Genomic DNA, 13,060 nt, shown 5'->3' with positions numbered 1-13,060 from the left:
CTGGGATTTGTAAAAGGACTACTTGCTTGGTTACATATCATTGAACTATGGCTGTTCAAGTGGTGCCAAACTGCATTCATTCTACAGTGTAGATGCACTCTGAGGCCCCTTCTGCACTGCACTTCTGTTATTAGCAAGCCCGAAGTCTGAAAAATCTTCTGAAGAGACAGCATGACCAGGAAATCTTTGTGTAGTACTTGTAGACCAAAAATAACAACAAAAACTTAAAATTGTTGCTAAGTTTAATAAAATAATTGCATTCTAAAAAAGTTGTGTTAATTCTATGTAATGTAAGTATATGAACATAATGTTGTAAGTAAACTTTTAGTTTGTAAGGTAACTCTTTTATTCACCTCTACCTTCTACCTTTTATTTTTAGTAAGTGGGGTTTTGTTTGGGGGGGGGAGCAAAATACTGTTTGTTTACACTTGAAAATTACCTAGGATCAGCCCTGTCTGTTAGACAGTTTTGTGCTGCAGCAACAGTATTTGTGTAGAGATCATGAAGAAGGCCAGGTTGCTTGCTTACCTGTAGTAGTATTTCTTTGAGTGGTCATCTGTGAATTCACACAATCTTGCCCATTCTCTTTATAAAAACTCATTATTTATTATTTAATTACAGCTTTTATATTCCGCCCTTCTCACCCCGCAGGGGACTCAGGGCGGATTACAGTGTACACATATATGGCAAACATTCAATGCCAATTTTTGACATACAAACATATACAGACATACACAGAGGCTATTTAACTTTTTCTGGCCACCAGGGGAGCTGTCGCTTTCATCGTCCATCTGCAATGCTGATGAAGCACTTCTGCATTCCCCGCATGCTTCCCCGCTGGAATGCTTTGCTGGAGTCTTCTTTATGACCTCATAAATCTGTTAATTTAGCCTCCCCACACTTTAAGATGGTACCTTATTTTCCTACCTGACAGATTCAACTGTCTTTCAGGTTGCAAAGGTCGACAACAGGTTACACACAATTGGTTGGAAACCCACTCCAACCCGGGCTGGCTTTGAACTCATGACCTTTTGGTCAGTGATCTTAATGCAGCTGACACTCAGCCAGCTGCGCCACAATCCCGGTGCTCATTTGTTAAAACTTGGTGAAGTGTAACTTTAGAATACAGAGTAACAATAGTAAAAATAATGTGTAGTCGGCATCTGGTATGGCCCAATCTACGAGATTGGATCATGTGATTTTAATGTTTTTATTAGATGTTTTTAATTTTTATGCTTCATGTTTCAATGTCCTTGGGAGGATGTGAACTCAACGATGGACAGGGTATAGGGATTTTATCTTTGAAGATCCTCGCCGCTATCTCCAATTGCGAGGAGGTGCTTGTGTGTTGCTGAGGTTGGCAACGGCAGGCCCTAATAATGGAGGTATTTTACCTCAGGCATTTTTTAATCTCACCGCTGCCACCAATTGTACAGATATGGATGTTATGGAGGGAATTCACCTCAGGCCTCAATTGTGTAGAAGAGTATATTATGGAGGAGGCCAATTATTATTAGTAAATTAAGGTAACTGCCACCAACGTGAGGTATTTGAAGTACCACCAATGAGATCTGGCTCTACAGACGCAGATTAGTTGAGGTGAGACGGTTTTCAACAAAAGATAACAAGTTTATTGTGTACAAAGCTTATAGTTGCAGGCTGTTAAATAACTTATGGAACTTTGAATATCACGTGGTTTATAATTCAGTCCACTCTTCCAGACAACACAGCTTGCGGCTAACTTTCACTGCAGTCCAGGACAGATAGAGAACAAGGTGGTGGCTTTCCTCTTTGCTTCCATTCTGCCATTCTTTGGCTGCCTATGGAGTGATGGGACCCTTGTAAGGGGGATTTTTTAACAGAACTAGGAAATAGGGAGAGATGCATTCGGACAGGTAATTTGGGTTGAGGCCGTTTAGCGCTTTTTAAACTTTCTTTGCCATCTGGCCAGGACATCTCTCTTATAACAAGAACATGAAGCCAATATGTGGAAGTGTGTGGTCTGAGCAGAACATGTGGTCTGCAGCCCCTCCTACAACTGCTCCGGAACTAGAGCAGGAGTCCCCAAACGTTTTGAACAGAGGGCCGGGTCACAGTGCCGCAAACTGTTGTAGGGCCGGATTATAATTTGAAAAAAAATGAATGAATTCCTATGCATTCTGCACATATATTATTTGCAGTGCAACCCCCCCCCCCATCAAAAAACCCACTTCTATATAAATAAAAATGTAATGTTCATTTGTAGGATTAACAGAACTCAAAAACCACTGGACGAATTGACACCAATTTTGGACACAAGACACTTAACAACCCAATGTATGTCCTTCACACACAAAAATTGATTTTGTCATTTGGGAGTTGTAGTTGCTGGGACTTATAGTTCAACTACAATCACAGAGCATTTTGAACCTCACCAACAATGGAATTGAACCAAACTTGGCACACATTTCTCCCATGACCAACTGAAAATACTGGGTTTGGTGGGCAGTGTCCTTTTGTTTTGGAGTTGTAGTTCACCTACATTCAGAGATCATTGTGGACTCAAACAATGATGGATCGGGATCAAACTTGGCACAAATATACAATATGCCCAAATTTGAACACTGGTGGAGTTTGGGGAAAATAGAATCTTGACATTTGGGAGTTGTAGTTGCTGGGATTTATAGTTCACCTACAATCAAAGAGCATTCTGAACCCCATCAACTATGGAATTGAACCAAACTTGGCACACAGTTCTCCCATCACCAACAGAAAATACTGGAAGGGTTTGGTGGGCAGTGTCTGCACACCCTCTGCTCCAGCCGCTCTGCAGGGGACCCACCTGGGAGGCTTCTCCCTCCCGCACAGGCAGAGCAGCCGGAGCAGAGGGTGTCCGCAATTGACGGAGCGGCGCCAGGTGGGCGTGGCCAGGGAAGCTGACATTCCCTGGCCACGCCCACCCTGTGCCGCTCCGTCAATTGCGGACACCCTCTGCTCCGGCCGCTCTGCTCTGTAGAGGACCCACCTGGGAGGCGTCTCCCTCCCACACAGGCAGAGCGGCTGGAGCAGACGGTGTCCGCAATTGGTGAAGCGGCGCTGGGTGGGCGTGGCCAGGCCATGTGGGCCGGAGAAATGCCCTCGGCGGGCCGCATACAGCCCACGGGTCGTAGTTTGGGGACCCCTGAACTAGAGTAAAGGAAGCTGCATACTAGAACATACATACAAAACAGTCAGCAACAGGATCACTGATTACTCAATATTACAAGAGAAGGCTTGAAATTACAAGAAGGTTGTAATTTCCAACATGCCATTATCTGCTTCCAAAGAGCTTAGTCTTTTCCAGAACCCTTTTATCATAAGAGCTCAGCTGCTCTCATTTCAGCAAGTCTAAACAGATCATCCCAGAAGTCCGTGATGGAAGATGTCAGGTCAACCCCTTCACAAATGAATGCAATACTGAGAAGAGTCCTCCTCTGTGCAGAACCTGTTCCAGTAGCAATCAAGCCAGGCCACACAAACTGCAGTCCAGGACAGATAGAGAACAAGGTGGTGGCTTTCCTCTTTGCTTCCATTCTGCCATTCTTTGGCTGCCTATGGAGTGATGGGACCCTTGTATGGGGGATTTTTTTAACAGAACTAGGAAATTCAAAAGCAGGTCTCTTCCTCTAACCGTGTGTGGGTCCTTTGATGGGAACGCAACTGTCCACTCCAACTGAAGCTCTTTCCACATTCCATGCATTGATGTGGCTTCTCCCCTGTGTGGGTCCTTTGATGGGAATGGAGGGCTCCACTCCGACCAAAGCTCTTTCCACATTCCATGCATTGATGTGGCTTCTCCCCTGTGTGGGTCCTTTGGTGGGAACGGAGGGCTCCACTCAGGCTGAAGCTCTTTCCACATTCCATGCATTTATATGGCTTCTCCCCTGTATGGGTCCTTTGATGGGAACGCAACTGTCCACTCCGACCGAAGCTCTTTCCACATTTCATGCATTGATGTGGCTTCTCCCCTGTGTGGGTCCTTTGGTGGGAACGGAGGGCTCCACTCTGACTGAAGCTCTTTCCACATTCTATACATTAATATGGCTTCTCCCCTGTGTGGGTTCTTTGATGGAGACGCAGATCTCCACTCTGACTGAAGTTCTTTCCACATTCCAAGCATTGATGTGGCTTCTCCCCTGTGTGGGTCCTTTGATGGGAACAGAGAGCTCCGCTCTGGCTGAAGCACCTTCCACATTCCATGCATTGATATGGCTTCTCCCCTGTGTGGGTTCTTTGATGACGACGCAGACCTCGACTCAGACTGAAGCTCTTATTACATTCCATGCACTGATGTGGTTTCTCCTCTGTGTGAGTCCTTTGATGGGAATGGAGTGTGCCACTCAAACTGAAGCTCTTTCCACATTTCATGCATTGATATGGCTTCTGCGCTGTGTGGGTTCTTTGATGGAGACACAGATCTCCACTTTGACTGAAGCTCTTTCCACATTCCAAGCATTGATGTGGCTTCTCCCCTGTGTGGGTCCTTTGATGGTTACGGAGCGCTCCACTCAAACTGAAGCTTTTCCCACATTCCATGCATTTGTATGGCTTCTTCCCTGTGTGGGTTCTTTCGTGGGAACGCAGAGCTCCACTCTGACTAAAGCTTTTTCCACATTCCATGCACTGATGTGGCTTTTCCCCTGTGTGGATCCTTTGGTGGAAACGCAGCTGTCCATTCCGACCGAAGCTCTTTCCACATTCCATACATTGATATGGCTTCTCCCCCGTGTGGGTTCTTTGATGGCGACGCAGATCTCCACTCCGACTGAAGCTCTTTTCGCATTCCATGCATTGATGTGGCTTCTCCCCTGTGTGGGTCCTTTGGTGGGAATGGAGGGCTCCACTCTGACTGAAGCTTTTTCCACATTCCATGCATGGATATGGCTTCTCCCCTGTGTGGGTCCTTTGGTGGGAATGCAGGTGTCCACTCCGACCGAAGCTCTTTCCACATTCTATGCAGTGATATGGCTTCTCCCCTGTGTGAGTATGTTGATGCTTAGTAAGAGAACGTCTCCACATGAAACATTTCCCACAGTCCATACACTTATGTAGCTTCTCCCCTGTATGTGATGTGGAACAGGGATGAAGATTTTCCATTCTTTTAAATTTATGATTCAACTATTATGTCAGAAGTCCACAGATATGAACTCCGGAACAGCACAGGATTTCCTTTTTTCGGTCTTTGTATTGCTGTAGCCTTCTGGTCTCTTTACCAAGTCACTCTTTCAAAAGCACAATTCTCCCTTTCCTCCAGGTATGTCGCTTCAAATATGTCTCTCTCCTACTTATTACTTGTTCTTGCTAGTGCAGTGACCTTTCATTTTGGCCCTAAGGCATCTCTAGGGCAAAGCTCTCACAGGGTCTTCTTCACAATGTTCGTTCAAGCATTACCTGCCAGACAAATGAGAAGAAAACCAGACTTATTCATCTATCCCTTCATCTCTCAATATTAAAGATGGGTGCCCTCTCCATATTTCTTCTCCCGATATCCAAGACGGCTGCCCTTTCCCAATAGTATTGCGAGGAGGTGATCAGAGTGGAGAGAAAGTACACGCTGCTGTCGTGTGACAGGAGAGTAGAGGGAGATTTATTGTTTATTTCTCTGAATTCTGCCACCAACTGGTGTAGTGGAGGCCAATTGTTATATGTAATCTATGGTAACTGCCACCAACGTGAGTTATGAGGTATTACTGTGAGATATGGCAATACAGACACAGAATGGATAGAGATTAGACTGTCTCCAACAAAAGATAACTGGTTTATTGAGTACAAAGCGTGTGGTTACAAGTTATAACTTAATTTATAGAACTTTGAATAATACTTGGTTAGTTAAACATTTCACTCTTCCAGGTTACACAGTATCTCCCTGAGGTGAAGCTCTTATTACTAAACAATGTTTCAGTACAGGAATATCTTCCCTATTTGATCTCTCCTTGATCAAATAAAACAACAAGCTTATCCTTTAGCCTTTCCCTTGACTAAAGAAAACTGGCTATGTTTCTCCTTTCAGCCTCCTTAGACTGAGAAACCTCCAGTAGCTATTCAGGCTTCCCAAAGCCACAATTCTTTGCTTCACACTTCACTCTCCCACTCTACTCTTCACTTCCACTCTTTTACTCCTCTCAGATACAAAGTCAACTCCTAACTGCCTCTCCAACTGTCTGTTTTCAAAACTCTCTCCACTTGGCTCCTCCCACTCCTCCTTCTGCCAGCTTGCCTTGGTCTCCATGGTAACGCTGACTGAGGATCTCTGAAATAGGCTGCTCCAGTGTTACTGTAGCTAACCCAAACACATATATATACATTTTAAAACATGCCATGTATTAATAACTTCTGCACAAGTATCATTTTTACATTTATTTATTTTACTCTATTTAATAATATTATTATTATAACATTTATTATTTTATTCTATTATTATTACATTTACATTTAAAATATTACAAATATTTTACTATATTATTATTGGTATTATTACATTTACATTCTTTTACTCTATTATTATTTTTATTAAATTTTTATTTTACTCTATTATTACTGTTATTACATTTCCATTATTTTACTCTATTACTCTATTTATTCTATGGTTATTACATTTATTATTTTACTCTCATTTACATTGAAGAAAGTTAGATAAATGGTTTAATCAGAATTGGACAGTCTTATCTTAAATTATAGATTTATGTAAATATTAAAAAAAACTTCAACCTATTGTTGCTTCAGTTAATGTAATTTTATTAGTATCTATTTTTATTTTGAAATTTACCAGTAGCTGCTGTGTTTCCCACTCTTGGCTTATATTCGAGTCAATGTGTTTTCCCAGTTTTTTGTGGTAAAAGTAGGCCTCGACTTATATTCGGGTCGAGTATATGCGGTAGTTCTTTTACCCCTTCCACGACATTACTATTGTGATTCTCGCTGCCACAAAACTATTATTACTATTACTAGCTGTCCCCTGCCATGCGTTGCTGTGGCCCAGTCTGGTGATCTAGAAAATAAAGTAATGAAAAAGTGTTGGTTTCTAATCTATGTAATTCCTTTATGCTTGTGAGTAAACAGTGTTTCTTGTTGTTTCTTTGTCAGTGTTGATGTGGAGAGTGTCTGGTTTGCCTACTCTGGAACATGCAACATATCATAGTCCTTCTTTCAGGGTCTCTTTCAAATCTATACTATATCTGTGTGTGTGTGTGTGAGAATCATATCTATCTATTAGGGCTGGGCGATTTTGTTTCGTTAATTCGTAATTCGTTAATAATTCGTTAATTTTTTCAATTACAAAACGATAACGAACCATTCTGGAGCAATTATTAAAAAAAACAAATTTTCAAAAACGTTTTGTAAATGCTTCGTATTTCGATATTGTATTCGTTTCGTTATTGTTTTGAGGTCGTTTCGTTATTATTTCCGCATGTCTGGGCCAGTTTTATGGTTTAATTAGTGAAAAAAAATTATAATATCACACCAACAGTCAACAACAGAGGGAGAGGGAAGCTTCAGAAGGTTTTGGAGGTTTTTTAGCGTATTTCGCGGTCGCGTCCGCCATTAACGAATCGATTCGTTATTGTTTCGGAAATCGATTCGTTAATTTTTTACCATTTACGAAATTTCGTAAATATCGAACTTTTTAAAAGGAACATTTTGTAATTATTTTAAATATCGAAACAAAAAAACCCCCCAAATACAAATCGATTTTAGAAACAAATTTTTCCGTTGTTACCCAGGCCTACTATCTATCTATATTTATGACTGGATGGCTCTTTGTCAGGAGGGCTCTGATTACATTTTCTTGCCCTGGTGAAGAGTTGGATTGGATGGCCTTAAGTATTTTCTGTTGGTCATGGGGGTTCTGTGTGGGACGTTTGCCCCATTTCTGTCGTTTGTGGGTTTCAGAATGCTCTTTAATTGTAGTGAACTATAAATCCCAGTAACTACAAATACCAAATGTCAAGGTCTATTTCCTCCAAACTCCATCTGTGTTCATATTTAGACATATGGAATTTTTGTTGTCAAGTTTGGTCCAGATCCATCATTATTTGTGTCCACAGTGCTCTCTGGATGTAGGTGAACTACAACTCCCAAACTCAAGGTCAATGCCCACCAAACCATTCCAGTGTGTTCTGTATGCCATGTTTGGTTCAATTCCATCATTGGTGGAGTTCAGAATGCTCTTTGATTGTAGGTGAACTATAAATCCCAGCAACTACAACTCCCAAATGTCAAGGTCTATTTCCCTTAAACTCCATCTGTGTTCATATTTGGGCATATGGAATATTCGTGCCAAGTTTGGTCCAGATCCATCATTGTTTGAGTCCACAGTGCTCTCTGGATGTGGGTGAACTATAATTCCAAAACTCAAGGTCAATGTCCACCAAATGTCCACTGTTGGTCATGGGAGCCCTGTGTGCTAAGTTTGGCCCAATTCCATCATTGGTGGAGTTCAGAATGCTCTTTGATTGTAGGTAAACTATAAATCCCAGCAACGACAATTCCCAAATGCCAAAATCAATTTTTTGGAGTGGAGGACATAAATTGGACTGTTAGGTGTCTTGTGTCCAAATTTGGTGTCAATTCCCCCAGTGGGTTTTGAGTTCTGATGGGATCACAAACGAACATTATGTTTTTATTTATATAGATTATTATATTTCTTACCCACCTCTCCTAATGGTTCTAGGTGGGTTATAAAACTATTAAAATATATAGGCAAATAGGGACTTCAAAAGCCCAAAAAAGCTAAAAAAAAACACTACAGCGCATGCACAAAAATGACTCCCCCTGGCAAACAAAATACACAATAGCATATCCACACTCTCTCCCGGACTACAGCTGCCATCATCCCCTAGACCAGGCCTTTTAAGAGGGAAGGATGATCCAAATGCACTGCTTCCAAGCTGCAAGCTTTCTTCTCCTTGGATTTCTTTGAGAGCAACCCAATCCCTGCATATTTCTAGTTTCCTATTCCTGGACTGCAACTCCCAGCAATCCTCCAGATCAGTGGTTCTCAACCTTCCTAATGCCACAACCCCTTAATACGCTTCCTCATCTTATGGTGACCCCCAACCATAAAATTATTTTTTGTTGCTACTTCATAACTGTCATTTTGCTGCTGTTATGTAAATAATGTAAATATCTGATATGCAGGATGTATTTTCATACACTGGACCAAATTTGGCACAAATACCCAATACACCCAAATTTGAATACTGGTGGGATTGGGGGAGGGTACTGATTTTGTCATTTGGGAGCTGTAGTTGCTGGGATATATAGTTCACCTACAATAAAAGTGCATTCTGAACACCACCAACAATGGAATTGAACCAAACTTGGCACACAGAACTCCCATAACCAACAGAAAAGACTGGAAGGTTTGGTGGGTACTGACCTTGAGTTTTGAGAGTTGTAGTTCACTAACATCCAGACAGCACTGTGTACTCAAACAATGATGGATCTGGACCAAACTTGGCACGAATTCCCAATATGCCCACATGTAAACACTAGTGGAGTTTGGGAAAAATAGACCTTGACATTTGGGAGTTGTAGCTGCTGGAATTTATAGTTCACCTACAATCAAAGAGCATTCTGAACTCCACCAACAATGGAACTGAACCAAACTTGGCACACAGGACTCCCATGACCAACAGAAAAGACTGGAAGGGTTGGGCGGGCATTGACCTTGAGTTTTGGGAGTTGTAGTTCACCTACATCCAGAGAGCACTGTGTACTCAAACAATGATGGATCTAGACCAAACTTGGCACGAATTCCCAATATGCCCACATGTAAACACTAGTGGAGTTTGGGAAAAATAGACCTTGACATTTGGGAGTTGTAGTTGCTGGGATTTATAGTTCACCTACAATCAAAGAGCATTCTGAACCCTACCAACAATTGAATTGGGCCAAACTTGCCACACAGAACCTCCATGACCAACAGGAAACACCATTTTCTGGTGGTCTTTGGTGACCCCTCTGACACCCCTCCAGGGGTCCCGACCCCCAGGTTGAGAAACACTGCTCCAGATAGATAGGTAGGTATATAGATCAGGACTGCTGGGAGTTGCAGTCCTCTTTCTCCCCTTTCTTCATTCTCTACCTATTCTTGGACTGCAACTCCCAACAATCCTCCAAATAGATAGATAGGTAGGTAGATAGATGGATCAGGAGGACTGCTGGGAGTTGCAGTCCTCTTTCTCCCTCTTTCTCCCCTTTCTTGTGTGCCAAGTTCGGCCCAATTCCATCGCTGGTGGAGTTCAGAATGCTCTTTGATTGCAGGTGAACTATAAAGCCCAGTTACTACAACTCCCAAATGACAAAATCAACACCCCAATTCCAATTTGAGTGTTCGGGTGTTTGTGCCAAATTTGATCCAGTGAATGAGAATTCATCCTGCATATCAGATATTTATATTATGATTAATGACAGTAGCAAAATGACAGTTATGAAGTAGGAAGGAAAATAATTTTATGGTTGGGGGTAACCACAACGTGCGGAATTGTGTTAAGGGGTCACAGCATGAGGAAGGTTGAGAACCACTGATCTACAGAGACACTCGCTGGAACACCTCAGCAAGCGAGAGTCCAAAAGTGGCAGGCCCAAACCCAGCATCTCAATCCATGGGTGATACCAGATGAGAGACTCCCCCCTGGGCACACAGAAGACTGGGCGACTTGGAAGGCGCTGAACAGACTGCACTCTGGCACCACGAGATGCAGAGCCAACTTCAAGAAATGGGGCTACAAAGTGAAATCCATGACATGCGAGTGTGGAGAAGAGCAAACCACTGACCACCTGCTACAATGCGACCTGAGCCCAGCCACATGCACAATGGAGGACCTTCTTGCGGCAACCCCAGAGGCACTCCAAGTGGCCAGATACTGGTCAAAGGACATTTAATCAACTACCAAACTCACAAATTCTGTATTCTGTCTGTTTGTTTGCTTGTTCTGTTAGAAATGTAATATAATTTGACTGGTTGTCCTGACACGACAAATAAAAACCTATTATTGGACTGCAACTCCCAGCAATCCTCCAAATAGATAGATTAGATAAGTAGGTAGATGGATCAGGAAGACTGCTGGGAGTTGCAGTCCTCTTTCTCCCCTTTCTTCATTCTCTACCTATTCTTGGACTGCAACTCCCAGCAATCCTCCAAATAGATAGATTAGATAGGTAGGTAGATAGATGGATGGATCAGGAGGACTGATGGGAGTTGCAGTCCTCTTTCTCCCCTTTCTTTATTCTCTACCTATTCTAGGACTACAACTCCCAGCAATCCTCCAAATAGATAGATTAGAAAGGTAGATAGGTGGATCAGGAGGACTGCTGGGAGTTGCAGTCCTCTTTCTCCCCTTTCTTCATTCCCTACCTATTCTTGGACTGCAACTCCCAGCAATCCTCCAAATGGATAGATAGGTAGGTAGGTAGATGGATCAGAAGGACTGCTGGGAGTTGCAGTCCTCTTTCTCCCCTTTCTTCATTCCCTACCTATTCTTGGACTGCAACTCCCAGCAATCCTCCAAATAGATAGATTAGATAGGTAGAGAGATGGATCAGGAGGACTGCTGGGAGTTGCAGTCCTTTCTCCCCTTTCTTCATTCTCTACCTATTCTTGGACTGCAACTCCCACAATCCTCCAAATAGATAGATTAGATAGGTAGCTAGGTAGATGGATCAGGAGGACTGCTGGGAGTTGCAGTCCACTTTCTCCCCTTTCTTCATTCTCTACCTATTCTTGGACTGCAACTCCCAGCAATCCTCCAAATAGATAGATTAGATAGGTAGGTAGGTAGGTAGGTAGGTAGATCAGGAGGACTGCTGGGAGTTGCAGTCCTCTTTCTCCCCTTTCTTCATTCTCTACCTATTCTTGGACTGCAACTCCCAGCAATCCTCCAAATAGATGTTGCTGAGTCAATGTCCAATCCATGGAATCTTCCAGGTACCCAAGCTAGTCTATATATCTAAATGCCAAGCTGGAGCCCTTTACCTATGCCTTTCCTGCTCTCCGATGCCCTTTTCCTCCTCCGGAAGTGGCCCCTCCCTCTCCGGAAGTGAGCGCACGCCTGGCTCCCTAGAAAGCGGAGGCCTCCCACTCTCACTGGACTTCCGCCCGGCCCCAAGATGGCGCCCGAAGGCGGGAGGCGGGACTTCCGCCCTCCCTCTCTCCCTACCTGCCCACCTCCTGGGGCTCCATAATAATAGAGTGATAGAATAGAATCAGAGTTGGAAGAGACCTCATGGGCCATCCAGTCCAACCCCCTTCTGCCAAGAAGCAGGATATTGCATTCAAATCACCCCTGACAGATGGCCATCCAGCCTCTGTTTAAAAGCTTCCAAAGAAGGAGCCTCCACCACACCCCAGGGCAGAGAGTTCCACTGCTGAACGGCTCTCACAGTCAGAAAGTTCTTCCTCATGTTCAGATGGAATCTCCTCTCTTGTAGTTCGAAGCCATTGTTCCATTGCGTCCTAGTCTCCAAGGAAGCAGAAAACAAGCTTGCCCCCTCCTCCCTGTGGCTTCCTCTCACATATTTGTACATGGCTATCATATCCCCCCTCAGCCTTCTCTTCTTCAGGCTAAACATGCCCAGCTCCTTAAGCCGCTCCTCATAGGGCTTGTTCTCCAGACCCTTGATCATTTTAGTCGCTCTCCTCTGGACACATTCCAGCTTGTCAATATCTCTCTTCAATTGTGGTGTCCCGAATTGGACACAATATTCCAGGTGTGACCTAACGAAAGCGGAATAGAGCATGGGGAGCATTACTTCCCTAGATCTAGACACTATGCTCCTATTGATGCAGGCCAAAATCCCATTGGCTTTTTTTGCTGCCACATCACATTGTTGGCTCATGTTTAACTTGTTGTCCACTTATAGTGCCGAGGCAATGGGGATGTCAGGAGGGGAGAGGCTGACTTCCCATGCAAGGCACAACAACAAGCCTCCTGACTGCTGCTTCACTAGAGCTGATGTGGTCTATCCAATGCAATTTTCCAAATCAGCACCCCAAATAACCAAACTGAATCGAAAGTTGACCAAAAACGGATTCCTAACC

The 13,060-nt window shown here is 43.4% G+C and overlaps 1 protein-coding gene across 1 annotated transcript; it reads right to left on the bottom strand.

The window, feature by feature from the left end:
* Positions 1–3,003: 3,003 nt before the first annotated feature.
* LOC132769801 (zinc finger and SCAN domain-containing protein 2-like) lies at positions 3,004–12,050 on the bottom strand. The gene is made up of 2 exons (XM_060766732.2): positions 11,996–12,050; positions 3,004–5,409 (listed from the first exon to the last, which is right to left on the bottom strand). The coding sequence occupies exon 2, from the start codon at positions 5,113–5,115 to the stop codon at positions 4,054–4,056; it is 1,062 nt and encodes a 353-aa protein (XP_060622715.2). The 5' UTR covers positions 5,116–5,409; positions 11,996–12,050; the 3' UTR covers positions 3,004–4,053.
* Positions 12,051–13,060: the final 1,010 nt, after the last annotated feature.

Source organism: Anolis sagrei, chromosome 3 (assembly GCF_037176765.1).
Source record: "Anolis sagrei isolate rAnoSag1 chromosome 3, rAnoSag1.mat, whole genome shotgun sequence".
In the NCBI taxonomy this organism is placed as follows: domain Eukaryota; kingdom Metazoa; phylum Chordata; class Lepidosauria; order Squamata; family Dactyloidae; genus Anolis; species Anolis sagrei.
Note: the sequence above shows the minus strand (reverse complement) of the source record. Positions and strands in the feature narration are given on the sequence as shown.